A 14,265-nucleotide genomic window follows, 5' to 3' on the forward strand; every position below is an offset into this window, starting at 1 on the left:
GACCAAACAGGGATGGTTATGGGGCCAAGGCACACATGGGGAAATGCCTGAGTTAAGTTCCCAGGTAATGCCCTCACCAGGCAGTCTCCAGAACTGTGATTAGGGAGGTTCAGGGAAAAGCTGTACCATGGTGGTGGCTGCATCTCTGTGTTTGCATCTCACACAGGACTCAGGAATTGACATCGGCGACATCACTGCAAGGAAGGCTCTGAGAAAGCAGCTGCAGTGCAAGACCTTCCGGTGGTACCTGGTCAGCGTGTACCCGGAAATGAGGATGTACTCGGACATCATTGCCTACGGGGTGGTAAGGAGCCCACCCTTGGGGTCTCATCCAGACACATCCACCTGAGTGGGACCTGTGGTAGACCTGTGGACAAGAAGTTGGTTTCTGGAGCTGCATATGAAGCAGCCTATATGTTCATAGCCCAGACCTCTCCATTCTCTTCAGAGAGGTGTTTAGTCTCTCCTTACAATCCTAAGCAATTCAGCTCTGGCTCCAAACATGAATATGCCACTTAATAAAGCAAAAACATGTAGTTAGGTTAAGATTGCAAGACAACATGACAAACCCCAGCTGCTTCCCAAGCATGGGTGCTTGACTATCGACCAGCCTGCATGCCTCCCTTACCCGAGGTGCTATGTCTTCCACTCACACAGAGCCTCCTAGAAAGCAGATTTGGGAAATACATCCTTCCAGAGTTCATTGGATTTTGAGCAATGTTGTAGTACCACTTATTGATTGGCAGTTCCCCCAGCAGAGGCAGCAAGACAGAGAGGCAGAGCAGAGGATTTGGATCCACAGGGACCTGGTTCCAATCTTGACCCAGCCACTTCCTGGGCAAGTGTCTTAATGTCTATGGGTCTTAGTTTCTTCATATGTTAAGTGGGGTAAAATAATGCTGTCCTCATGGGTAGAAGAAAGTCTCCAATATAGAAATGTATTTTGTGTCTGAGGTTAAAATATTTTGAAGATGATAAACTCTCCTCATGCTTCCAATATCCCCAGGACATTACAACTCTTAAGGTATTTTAAATACCTGGTTGATTTTTGGATGTCTTTCCTGGTTTTTGCTGAGCAAACACATGAGGATTCTCTATGACAGTTAAGCCCTCAAAATTACCCTCATAACTATCCCCTGGGGTTACTAGGCCCACTCCCTGCCCCTGGTGTGTTACAGATGGGGAGACAAAGCACAGTGACCTGCCCATGTTCACACAGGTTGTCAACCTGAGTGAGACTGAGTCTAGAACACCAGCTTCTGATGTCACTCCCATTCCTCCCTTTGAAGTGTCCCCTCAGACCTTTTAGATAGTCCAGGATGAAAACTTGAAGGAAGAATTCTTCCTCTGATGGCCTGTGGCCAGAACTGAGTTCAAGGCCTGCCTCAGGAGGAACTTAATGGGCACAACCTCAGCCTGGAGAGGAAGAATTCTGCTGAAGGGCCAGCCTCAGTGTTCCCATGGGCCTGCCAATGCTCACATCCTAGGATTCTAAAGGAGACAGAGCCAGGCTCCCAGGAACTGCCCCTTTCTACCCCCCTGCAGGGCCTCTGCTGTCCCCGGAGGCCTGACTATTGGAGGGGTAGTGTCTTCCCACGAGAATCTCCGTGTTGTGACTGACATGTCCTGAGAGAACCGCCCAGTAGCCTCTTGCCTCTCCCCTTCTCAGGCTGGTATACTTCAGGTGTCAGGAAACCCCTCAGCTGGTGCTGCTCAGCTGTTACCTGAGGCCCCAGGCCCTGTCTCTGCCATGGAAGCACACTGGACTGTGAGGTGCCCACTGCCCCTCCCACCTCCCCAGAACCCTCCTGAGGACACAGCTGATACACTGTCCACAGCATGTCATGTGTGCTGCTTGGTCACTCTTGGACCAAAATAGGACAGATGTGCTACCATGGTTCCGGAGAAGCTGTTGGTCCAGGCCTCCGAGAGCCAAGGCAAGCTTCTGGATTCATGGTCTCACCAAACTATCAGCTGTAGCTAAAAGTATTCACCAAATTCAGCCAGAGAGGCATAACAGTAGAGGTGTTTGCATGCAGCCATTGCAATCCTGGGTCTGGGCCCAAGGAGTTCTGGTCATCTAAGTGAAAGAGTCGCATCTTAGGAGCACATATAGCACGTTTACCAGGTAGACCCCTCACCCAGATCACACCCAGAAACCTGTGGTTTGTCAAATAGTAAGTGGCATATCCATGTTGTGATCTAGATCTGGCTGAGTCCACAGTGGGGGCTGCCTTCACTCTGTCGTGCTGAAAACCCATCCTCCTGCCACTACAGAGGGCTAAGCTATGTCAGCCATTCCTGGGACTGGTGGACATCTGTGACCCTGTGCATGTTCATTTGCCGGCTACTGTTCAGGGATCAGCTGGACCCCCTCTCTCCTGCCTCCGCCATGGGCTGGGCTCTTACATGAGCAGAGACACTTGCTTGTCCAGGAGCATAGTGAACTCAATGAGGGCAGTAAGGTGACGATGGTTGAGGCAGGATGCAGTGCAAGAGCAAGAGGATTTGTGGAGCTGAATCTTTCTTCCTGGTGATTACTTTTATTCCGAAGTGGAGAGACCAGATGTCTTCTTGGTGAAGGCTTTTTTTCTTTTTCCCTTCCAACTCATGCCTAAACTTCATTGCTCAGGTCAAATAACCCCCCGGAACTCTCAAGCCACTGTCAAGTCTGTATAACCCATACCATCAATCTAGTAAATGTTTCATTAATGCCTCTGGCAGGCAGAAGGATCATGGGCCTTGCAGTGTGGGCATAGGCCTCCTCCAGGATTACTGAGCTCCAGACCTGGGAGACAGCATGACTTTGAATAATCCCAGCTCTGGTGCTGACAGGAGAGATGGAGTAGCATCCAGAAACAGACATGCCTGCTTCTGAAAGATAGCTTTGCTACTAAATCACTGTGTAAAACCTTAAAGGTTAGAGTCATATCACTTCATGGGACATCTTTCACAGTCTCAGGATTGTCACCATTTGATGATGGAAAGAGCTTGGACTTTGGAGACAGACTCTAGCTCTGCCATTTTTTCAACTATGAGGCCATTCATTCATTACTCATTTTCTTCGTTCATTCATCTCATATGTACTTACTGTCTAATATGTGCCAGGGCTGTCCTGTGTTACAGGCAGTGAGAAAGCCTGAGACCTAGTCTGGTGACTGATAGAGGAGCCAGGCAAGTAGAGAAGTGACAAGAATACAGAGTGTAAGTGCTGCACTCAGAGAAATGGAGGTATGGTGGCCTCACACCCAGATGCAGGTCAGGAAAGGCTTCCAGAGTGACAGAGAGGCTGAGAACCACAGGAGGAGGAGGGTTTAGTCAGGGAAAAGAGAAGCCCAAAGCAGAAGGTCGATGCAGTGGGAACAGCATTACAGACCGAGAGGTGAGGCAGAGCTTCTTGCTACAACACACTTCCTGCACCCTTAAGAGAGTTAATATTACCAATCTGGCTGAGTAATTTTGAAGATTAGGTGGGATAACGCATGGAAAGCCCTTCACCTGGTACCTGGCACATAGATGCAGTCATAAAAGCTAACTTCCCTGAATGGCTTTCAGGATAGTTATAGCAGTAATAATAGCACCTAACAGTTATCGCACTTTTGCTATTTGTCAGGTCCTGTGCTAAGGACTTGCAGAGATTATTTCAGTTAATCCACAAACGTATGAGGTTGGCACTATAATTATCCGTATTTGAGAGAGAGAAGGAAACAGACAAGGAGTTATGTTGCTTTGCCCAAGACCAAACAGCTGGAGCCGGGATTTCATCTCAGCCTGTCTCTCCCAACTTCCTCAACAGACAACCTGCTTAATGGGGGATGGATGACACAGAGTCAAAGAGGACTTTATCAAAAGCCACCACCCACCCTCATTCAGAGGCCAGCTTTGGGGGCCCACAGGAGAGTCACGTCTGACACCAGGGCTTTCTGGAACTTTATGCAGGTCTCACTAATGGATCGCACCTTCAGATGTGACAGACAACCCTCTGTGGGCCGTGGGAGGAGTCCAGGGTGTATTTGCATATGCTCCTCCCACACGGGTCGGTCCGGTAGTTGGTTTACCATAGAGGATTTTATGCTGCATGGATGCTTCTGGGACCCTGCCTAGGGAGCTGACATGTGTTCATATTTCTTCAGAACCTCTAAACTCCAAGTTTGAGATTGAGCTGCTATCACCCAGTAAGGGAAAGGGAGCTCAAAAGAAAAGAATTTGACTCTGTTCTTTGTCCCCTGTCAAGAACAGGATGTTCATAGATCAAGTGTGGTCCTCCAGTTATCTGCTGCGCTTCACACTCCTTAATTGGGTTCATTGCACTCCTACCACATCCATGAAAACTACAAAAACTTAGCTGCTGTCTGCCTCTGGCCCTCCCCAGATAGATGACCCACCTGTGGCCAATTGCCCTGGTCTCCCCTGGACCCCAATCTCCAGCCTCCAGTTGTAAATATAGTGCTTTGATCACTAAGAAGAGCTATGTAAGCTAGCTTCAGTTTAGGTGGGTAAAGATACCATAAGCTCTCTTACAGGCCCAGGAACTGAAGTACAGCTGGACCCAGGCACTCATGCTGGGAAGCCACGAAAACCACAGCGGGGGCAGGATCATCTCTCTTGTCTCTAAATCCGTCTGCCTCCTGCTTCATCTCCCCCCTTCATCACAGCTGGATTTCTCTGCTTGCATAAGCCCAACAGATCCCCATACCCGATCTAAATCACCCCACAATCTGAGTGGCCAGCACCCACTGAGCACAGTGTCTGGTCTCTCATCAGGATTCCTAGGGCAGAATAAGAGGATAATGAGATAGTCACATTGCAGAAAAAGAAGGATAGGGAGAGAGAAGGAAAGAAAGAGAATTGTTAATTCATTCTAAGCTATGAGTTGGTGCCCGCCCTGGTCTCCTCAGCTGTGGCATGTAAGCAGGGCCACGTGAACCACAAGCTGCCCTTTCCAAGGGCTGAGAGTGGGCTTAAGCCAGAAGGGGACATTGAATATCAGCTTTCCCACCTAGATGTGCTAAGATATTGGTTCATAATACTTTTGTACTGTTGATTGGCATGTGTTTGTAGGTGAGGATAAGAGACACCTCTCCCCTCTCCTGTTTCCTCTCTGGTCCCCTTTCTCTTTATTCACCCACCAGACCTTTCACTCTAGGGAAACTTTATCAACTGGGTCCCCACTGGAGTCTGGCCAACCACTGTTGGATCTGAAGGAGACAGAGAGGGCCTGATCCCAGGGGCCATCCCAGGCTCCCAAACAGCTAACATGTTCCTCACCTTCCCCAACCCTCAAGAACGAATTCTTCTATCCAGGGACTTTTGTTGGCCATTATGCCACCCTTGTGCAAAAGGAGAGGATGAGAAATGTAGTACCATCTGTACCATCTTGTGTGTGTGCTTGTCATATTTTTTCCTAGAACCTCTCATGGGTCTAGGAAATCCATCTTGCTGTTTAACAGCATCCAAGTTCTTCAACCTCCTTCAGAGGAGGCTGCTCTGCCTTCAGCACCTTTATGTAAGGCCAACACTGTTGGTTTCTTGGTATTTGTTGGTACTTGTTGATTTCTGTAGTATTCAGGGTTGACTGAAAGCAGAGTTGACTATGGAAGCAGAGCCTGTCTCGGTGGAATGCTTGTTTCTCCTGATTTAATGCTTTTATTTCTCTGTTTCTTTTGTGTGACTGCCTCTTCTCTGGTGTTCAGTTGCAGAACTCCCTGAAGACCGATTTGTGTCTTGATCAGGGTCCAGAGACAGAGAACGTTCCTATTGTGTACATCTGCCACGGGATGACGCCCCAGGTGAGTGTTCTGAGATCCCCGTGCTGGGTGTGTGCATGTGTGTGTCTGGTGGGAAAAGAGAAGCTAAACTCTGTCATGGCTACTCTGGGCCCATGGACCTTGGGGGCTTTTCATTAGAAAGTATTCTCATGAAGGAAAAAGAGAGCCATACTTACATGCCTGGAAGGAGTCTAAAGGAGCAAATACTGGGATGCCGGGATCCCCTGGGGTGGGCACAAGGAAGGTGATACATCTCTAAAGAGAGACACCTACCTCCACTGGGGAGACTGTCATAGATTACAGTCTGGCTCTGGCAGCCATGACTTTCCCCGGCTGGAGGGAGCCCTAAGTTTCCCCTAGACTCCCTGACATCTCAGAATCTCTTCAGAGTGCCTCGGGTTCTGCCCTTTGGTCCATCACAGCTGGGACCAAAATTTATAGCCGTGAGATCCTTTCTAGATCTTCTGACCTTCTAGCAGAGAATGAAGGGAAGCTATCAGAAAAGTAAGTTATCCCCCTAAAATTCTCCATTCATAGCCTAGGCTTCAGATATCCAAAGAGGACATTGAGACACTGGCAAGAAAAATGGTTTATTCAACAAAGTACAATGGACAATCAATGACCAATAACATCATAGACTGACCCATTATGACTTGGCATTTTCAGAGTTTACTTATATTACCTCCAGAAGTATAAAATGATTTTTAAAAGATACTTTAGTATGGAAGATACATGTGTTTGTGCAGTTGAAGTTAAGTGTTTTAAAGAGCTGTTACCTGCCTAAACTGAAGGTTATACAACTGAAGGATACTAATGTACTATCCCAAGACTCCCCCAAAATCGCCCACTGTGATCTCTACCACCTTGTCCTTTTTGTGGGCCAAGCTGCTGTGACGTCACTGATTGGTCAGTCACAGTCAACAGACCACATTATCCTCATACCACACAGTATATCAACTCATCCTCCATTATTAAAATGGTATAACATTTTTAATGAGAGACTATTTTTATGCAAATATTTTGTTGGCATATAATATATATGCAGAAAACAGACAAATTATAAGTGTATAGAGGGATGAACTTTGAGGGCAAACACATCTGTGGAACAGGACCTAGGTCAAAAAAAAAAAACAGTATTGCTTTGAGCCTTATGTAAATAGTATCATAGGGTATATGCTTTCTCATTTTGGAATCTTTCCTTCATCATTATTTCTGTAAAGTGTGTCCATGCAGTTATACATAGTTGTAATTTGTTTATTTTTTTCTACCATGTCATAGTCCATTTTATGAACATGCTGTATTTACCATATATTCTACTGTTGATAGACAGTTGGGCTACTGCCAGGTTGGGAATATTGCAAATACTACTGCTATGGACATTCTTGTCCATGTCTTTTGGTGTGAATATGTACTCATTTCTTCTGGATTTAAACCTAGAAGTCGAATCATTGAGTCATAGGGTTGACGTATGTTCACTTTTAGTAGACACTACCTATATTAGTCTGCTAGAGCTGTCGTAACAAAATGCCAGAAACTGGATAGCTTAAACAGTAGAAATGTATTTGCTCACAGTTCTGAGGCTGAAAGTCCAAGATCAAAGTGCCAGCTGAGTTGGTCTCTCTTTTTCTAGCTTGCAGATAGTCACCTTCTCACAGTGTCCTTGTGTGGCAAGGGGGAAAGAATGAGCAAGCTGTCTGGTGTCTCTTCTTAAAAGGACACTAATCCTATTGCATCAGAGCTCTGCCCTTATGACTTCGTTTAACCGTAATGTGAAGGCCTGGGAAATTCTCAGCCTATCCACATTACAAAAAATGAGAAAGGTTGATTTGGAGAGAATACCAAAATTGCTACTGAACAATCATTTGATTAAGAGATAAAGGATGGGGTTCTTGGACTTATCAACCATCTCACAGCAGAAGGCATCAATAGAGAGGGGCTTATACTAGCAGGGACACTGCCAGTTTGAAGTAAAGATAAATCAAGGAAAGAAAAAGGAACGCTATTGGACTGGTTGTATTCTATAAGATGGGACCATAAAGCTATTCAATTGTTAACATGTACTATTCCACAAGAAAAGGGACAAAGGATACTGAAGGTGATTTAGAGATCATCAGGGCACAAGTCCTTATTCCTACCACTGGCCCCAGGGTAAGGCTGTTCACTCAAAGGATGGGCCCGCCACTCTGGTTTCAGTGGGCCAGGATGATTCTGCCCCAAGCCAGTGGGGTGGGACCAAAGCAGTGAGCAGCTTAGGAAGGGCCACTCCAGAAAGCCAAAGGAGCAGGCTGCCCCACAGAGCAGTGAGGGGTGATGCTGCCACCCCAGTGGGCCTGGAGGGCAGAAGATCCAGACAAAGGTGATTATTCTTGAGCTTTTTTAAGATCCAGTGGAATTTCGCCTTTCTGGGTTTGGGGCTTGCTTGTGACCCACCACCCTTTCTTCCTTCCAGTTTCTCCCTTTTGGAATGTGATCACCTATCCTATGCCTATCCCACCATCATATTTTGAAAGTGCGTAACTTGTCTGATTTCACAGGTTCTTAGCTGGGGAGAAATTCTGCCTCAGAATGAATCATACCTTGAGTCTCACACATGTCTGATTTAGATGATATCTGGACTTCAGACTTTAGAGTTGATGCTGGAATGAGTTAAGACTTTCAAGGCTGTTGGGATGAAGTGAATGTTCATTGCATGAAAGAAGGAAATGAATTTGGGGGCCAAGAACAGAATGCTATAGACTGAAACTGTGTCATCCCAAAATTCACATGTTGAAGTGCTAAGCCTCTCGATATGTGGAGTAGGAAGTAATCAGATTAAATAAGGTCATAAAGTGGAACACTGATTTTATGGGGATGGTGTCCTTCTAAGAAGAGCCACCAGAGCTCTCCTTCATTCTCTCTGCCACCTGAGGACACAGCAAGAAGGTGGCCATTTGCATCATAAACTCTCACCAGAAGCTGAACAGGCCAACACCCTGATCTTAGACTTCCCAACTCCAAAACTGTGCGAAAAAATAAACAAGGTCATGGGTAGTTCCATCTTCCTTTAAACCCCCCTGTCTGTGGCGTTTTGTTATGGCAGCCAGAGCCATCTAATACACTGTCACACAGTTTTCCTAAGTAGTTGTATTAGTTTTTACCCCATAAGCCATATATGAGAGTTGTAGTTCTTCCCCATCCTTGACAGTATTCAGTATTACCTGTCTTTCTAAACTTCTAGATATTGTGGTGGTTGTATAGTGCTATCACGTTGTAGTTTTAATTTGCATTTCTCTGATTGCTAATGCAGTCAGGCACCTGAGTTTTAGTTGTTCCTGAGTGTGGGCCAAGATGGCCAAGGTCATAGTAGTTCCATTTTTGTGTAAATTCCCTCTCTGTGTTGTCATATGTATGATCCAAGACACAGTAGGTGAACTGGCTTTTAACAAATCTACGTGGAAACATGCGGTGTCAATGCTCATCTACATCTCTGGCCACATGTCAGATGTTTACTCTGTGGGATAGTGGGTGCCTGTTCAAGCCAAGTCTGCCAGCTGCAGGTGATTCAGTATGGGGCAGTCTATGATGTAAGGAGCATGGATTCTGGAGCCAGATTGCCTGAGTCCAAATGGCAGCTCTGAAACTTTCCAGCTGTGAACCTTTGGACAGATTTTTAAATGTGGGCCTATTTCTTTCACCTGTAAAATATGGATTAATAATGGTGTATACCATAAAGAACAGTGTTGTAAGGATTTAATACATTTAAAATAATGCCTAGCATATAGTAAGGGCTCAATAAATGTTTAGCTATTACTATTGCTATGATGATATTATTATTAATTATTATTACTGATCATTGAGGCTTGCTCAGTATAAATACCCTCCAATTTCTAACTCCAGCTCACACTGGACTGACTTTCCTTGACCTCAGGTGTCATGTGCTGTGGATTCCAACCTTGGTCAAAGCTGACCCATAGGCTATGAGAGCATTTTGCTATAGTAGCAAAAATGCAGTGGGTTAGGAGTGAGGACAGTGAATGGGGCATCAGGAAGCCTGAGGCTTGGTCTTGGCACTCATTTGCAATCACCTTAACCCTCTCTGGGCCTTATTTTGTTTTATTCTTTTACTGAGATATGCTTTTATGCTAAAGTATACACATCTTAGGTATACAGTTCAGTGAGTTTCCACATGCGTAGACACTGTACAGGCATCACTTAGATCAAACCCATCATCCCAGTGGGCTTCCTCATTCTGCCTCTTGGTCAATACTTCCATCCAATGCTATGTGTTAGTCGCTTAGTCATGTCCAACTCTTTGTGACCCCATGGACTGTACCCCTCAAGACATCTCTGTCCATGGAATTCTCCAGGCAAGAGTACTGGAGTGGGCTGCTATTTCCTTCTCCAGGGGATCTTCCCGACCCAGGGATTGAACACAGGTCTCCCACATTGTGGGCAGATTCTCTATCATCTGAACCACCAGGTAATGACAATTTTCATCTCTAGCACCATTGATTAGTTTTGTCTGGGTCTGTATTCTTATCTGCCAGTGAGGATGTTGGACTGGCCATCTCCAGGCCCAGCTCTGCCAGTTCTGCCAATCTGCTCACCTTGAATTCTTTTGTTCTGAAATCCAGTTGCCTGGGAAGCTGTGAGTTTGTGCTATGCTTGCCAGGAATACTTGGAGCTGCCTTGCCTTGATGCTTTGTAAATCAGCTTTTTGTTGTGGAGCTGCAGCAGGCCTTAAAGACTTGGGTTCCCCTCCGCATCCCCCACAGAACCTTCCTATAACTGGTCTGTACATGAACACTGGGGCCCAGCTGCCCTCTCCTACAAGGCTTGAGGTACACAGCTGTCAATACCCAGAGATAAGGAGGCTTGAGATTAGCCTCAAATCACATACATTTCCAAGAACAGAGAGGTATGGGGACTCTGCTGTGGCAGGAATTTGTTGAGTTTGGCCTTTCCAATGAGTTGGGAGAGCGGGGGAGAACAGGGTCATCCTGGAGATGGACTGTGTATCCTTGGTAAGAGTTCATCCATCCATTAGGGTGGACTGCATCCATTAGGTGCAGGCACTGGTCATAGCAAACACCCTCTTCCAACAACACAAGAGAAGACTCTACACATGGACATCACCAGATGGTCAATACTGAAATCATATTGATTATATTCTTTGCAGCCAAAGATGGAGAATTTCTATACAGTCAGCAAAAACAAGATCAGAAGATCACTGTGGCTCAGAACATAAACTCCTTATTGCCAAATTCAGATTTAAATTGAAGAAAGTAGGGAAAACTACTAGACCATTCAGGTATGACCTAAATCAAATCCCTTACCATTATACAGTGGAAATGACAAATAGATTCAAGGGATTAGATCTGATAGACAGAGTGCCCAAAGAACTATGGATGGAGGTTCGTGACATTGTATGGGAGGCAGTGATCAAGACCATCCCCAAGAAAAAGAAATGCAAAATGACAAAATGTTTGTCTGAGGAGGCCTTACAAATAGCTGAGAAAAGGAGAGAAGCAAAAGGCAAAGGATAAAAGGAAAGATATACCCATCTGAATGCAGAGTTCCAAAGAATAGCAAGGAGAGATAAGAAAGCCTTTCTCAGTGATCAATGCAAAGAAATAGAGGAAAACAATAGAATGGGAAAGACTAGAGATCTCCTCAAGAAAATTAGAGATACCAAGGGAACATTTCATGCAAAGATGGGCACAATAAAGGACAGAAACTTGTATGGAAATAACAGAAGCAGAAGATATTAAGAATAAGTGGCAAGAATACACAGAAGAACTATACAAAAAAGATCTTCATGACCCAAATAACCACAATGGTGTGATCACTCACCTAGAGCCAGACATTCTTGAATGTGAAGTCAAGGCGGCCTTAGGAAGCATCACTACAAACAAAGCTAGTGGAGGTGATGAAATTCCAGTTGAGCTCTTTCAAATCCTGAAAGATGATGCTGTGAAAGTGCTGCACTCAATATGCCAGCAAATTTGGAAAACTCAGCAGTGGCCACAGAACTGGAAAAGGTCAGTTTTCATTCCAATCCCAAAGAAAGCAAAGCCAAAGAATGCTCAAACTACTGCACAATTGCACTCATCTCACACGCTAGCAAAATAATGCTCAAAATTCTTCAAGCCAAGCTTCAACAGTACATGAACTGTGAACTTCCAGATGTTCAAGCTGGATTTAGAAAAGGCAGAGGAAAGAAAGTGAAGTCACTCAGTCGTGTCCGACTCTTTGTGACCCCGTGGACTGTAGCCTACCAGGCTCCTCCATCCATGGGATTCTCCAGGAAAGAATACTGGAGTGGGTTGCCATTTCCTTCTCCAGGGGATCTTCCTAACCCAGGAATTGAACCTGGGTCTCCCACATTGCAGGAAGATGCTTTACCCTCTGAGCCACCAAGGAAGCCCAACCAGAGATCAAATTGCCAACATCCATTGGATCATTGAAAAAGCAAGATAGTTCCAGAAAAACATCTACTTCTGCTTTATTGACTATGCCAAAGCCTTTGACTGTGTGGATCACAATAAACTATGGAAAATTCTTCAAGAGATGGGAATACCATGCCACCTTACCTACCTCCGGAGAAACCTGTATGCAGGTCAAGAAGCAACAGTTAGAACTGGACATGGAACAACAGACTGGTTCCGGATTGGAAAAGGAGTACGTCAAGGCTGTATATTGTCACCCTGCTTATTTAACTTATATGCAGAGTACATCATGAGAAACGCTGGGTTGGATGAAGCACAAGCTGGAATCAAAATTGCCAGAAGAAATGTCAATAACCTCAGATATGCAGATGACACCACACTTATGGCAGAAAGCAAAGAAGAACTGAAGAGCCTCTTGATGAAAGTGAAAGATATGAGTGAAAAAGTTGGCTTAAAACTCAACATTCAAAAAACTAAGATCATGGCATCTGGTCCCATCACTTCATGGAAAATAGATGGGAAAACAATGGAAACAGTGACAGATTTTATTTTGTGGGGCTCCAAAATCACTGCAGATGGTAACTGCAGCCATGAAATTAAAAGACATTACTCCTTGGAAGAAAAGTTATGACCAAACTAGACAGCATACTAAAAAGCAGAGGCATTACTTTGCCAACAAAGGTCTGTCTAGTCAAGGCTATGGTTTTTTCAGTAGTCATGTATGGATATGAGAGTTGGACTATAAAGAAAACTGAGCACCTAAAAACTGATGCTTTTGAACTGTGGTGTTGGAGAAGACACTTAAGAGTCCTTTGGACAGCAAGGAGATCAAACCCGTCCATCCTAAAGGAAATCAATCCTGAATATTCATTGGAAGGACTGATGCTGAAGCTGAAACTCCAATTCTTTGGCCTCCTGATGCAAAGAACTGACTCATTTGAGAAGACCCTGATGCTAGGAAAGATTGAAGGTAGGAGGAGAAGGGGACAACAGAGGATGAGATGGTTGGATGGCATCACCGCCTCAATGGACATGAGTTTTAGTAGGCTCCAGGAGTTGGTGATGGACGGAAACCTGGCGTGCTGCAGTCCATGGGGTCACAAAGTGTTGGACATGACTGAGCGACTGAACTGAACTGACTGAGGTGCAGGGGATAAGCGGATGGTGAGGAGGCAGGACCTCTGGTTCTCAAGACTTCCTAATGGCATCTACTAACCCTTAAGAAATTGATTGGCTCATGAAAGAGACAAGATAAGGAGGAGGATGACCTTAGTACAAGGTCAGGGTACATCTCAGAAGGGGACTGTGAACAGATACAAGCCTCAGGGATACTCTGAATCTCCTAGGCTTGGTCCAAATAAAATGCTCAACATGCATTTCTAGGAGCATTTCCCTTCCAACTAACAGTACTCAGCAAATCTCTTGGTACCATGGCCACAGAGGTCAAGGAGAACCCAAGGAAGTTCACAGATGGGACTGCCATATGCCATCATGCAGGTTGTACACTGCACAACTCCAGCAGGGGGGCGTGACATCTCATACTGTTATCTGGGAAACAGAGACCCACCCAAGGTGACAGTCTTGCTGGCCTCTGTTGTGAAACCTCATATATTCCTTCCTGAGCCTCACACTTGATAGGAAGCATAAAAATGTTAAAAGGCAAATGACGAGGTATGTAGTGGTCAAGAACCGGACTACCTGGGTTCAGATCCCAGCCTTATCACCTACTAACCCAGTTCCTGGGTAAGTGTCATAACTTCTCTGTGTCAATTTCACAACCTAAAAAGTAGAGATTATAGTAGTATCTACCCATTAGGGTTGTTTTAAGAATTAAATAAACATTAATTTTAAGAATTAAACAAACAGTAAATTGATGCACATGAAACACTTAGACAACAAACCTAGTACACAGTCGTTGCTTACTAAATATTGGATAATTATTACCAGATTGGTAAAGAGACTCAAGACCATGTCCTTAAGAATGGGAATTGTGTAGCCTGGAGAGGAACAGATTCGAGAGGGATATGAAACTTCCAAAATTATAAGGACACAGAGTTTTTGAGTATAAT

The 14,265-nt window shown here is 45.1% G+C and overlaps 1 protein-coding gene across 12 annotated transcripts in view; it reads left to right on the forward strand.

Annotated features, from left to right (window-relative positions):
• Positions 1-14,265, forward strand: part of GALNT18 (polypeptide N-acetylgalactosaminyltransferase 18) — a 468,216-nt gene that overhangs the window by 411,188 nt on the left and 42,763 nt on the right. For all 12 annotated transcript variants that reach the window (XM_081545252.1, XM_081545250.1, XM_081545251.1 and 9 more), the window contains 2 exons: positions 167-304; positions 5,694-5,789. In XM_081545252.1, coding sequence (XP_081401378.1) covers positions 167-304; positions 5,694-5,789 — 234 coding nt within the window. The remainder of the gene's footprint in view (positions 1-166; positions 305-5,693; positions 5,790-14,265) is intronic.

Source organism: Giraffa tippelskirchi, chromosome 11 (genome assembly GCF_054371585.1).
Source record: "Giraffa tippelskirchi isolate mGirTip1 chromosome 11, T2T-mGirTip1v1.2.pri, whole genome shotgun sequence".
Lineage (NCBI taxonomy): Eukaryota > Metazoa > Chordata > Mammalia > Artiodactyla > Giraffidae > Giraffa > Giraffa tippelskirchi.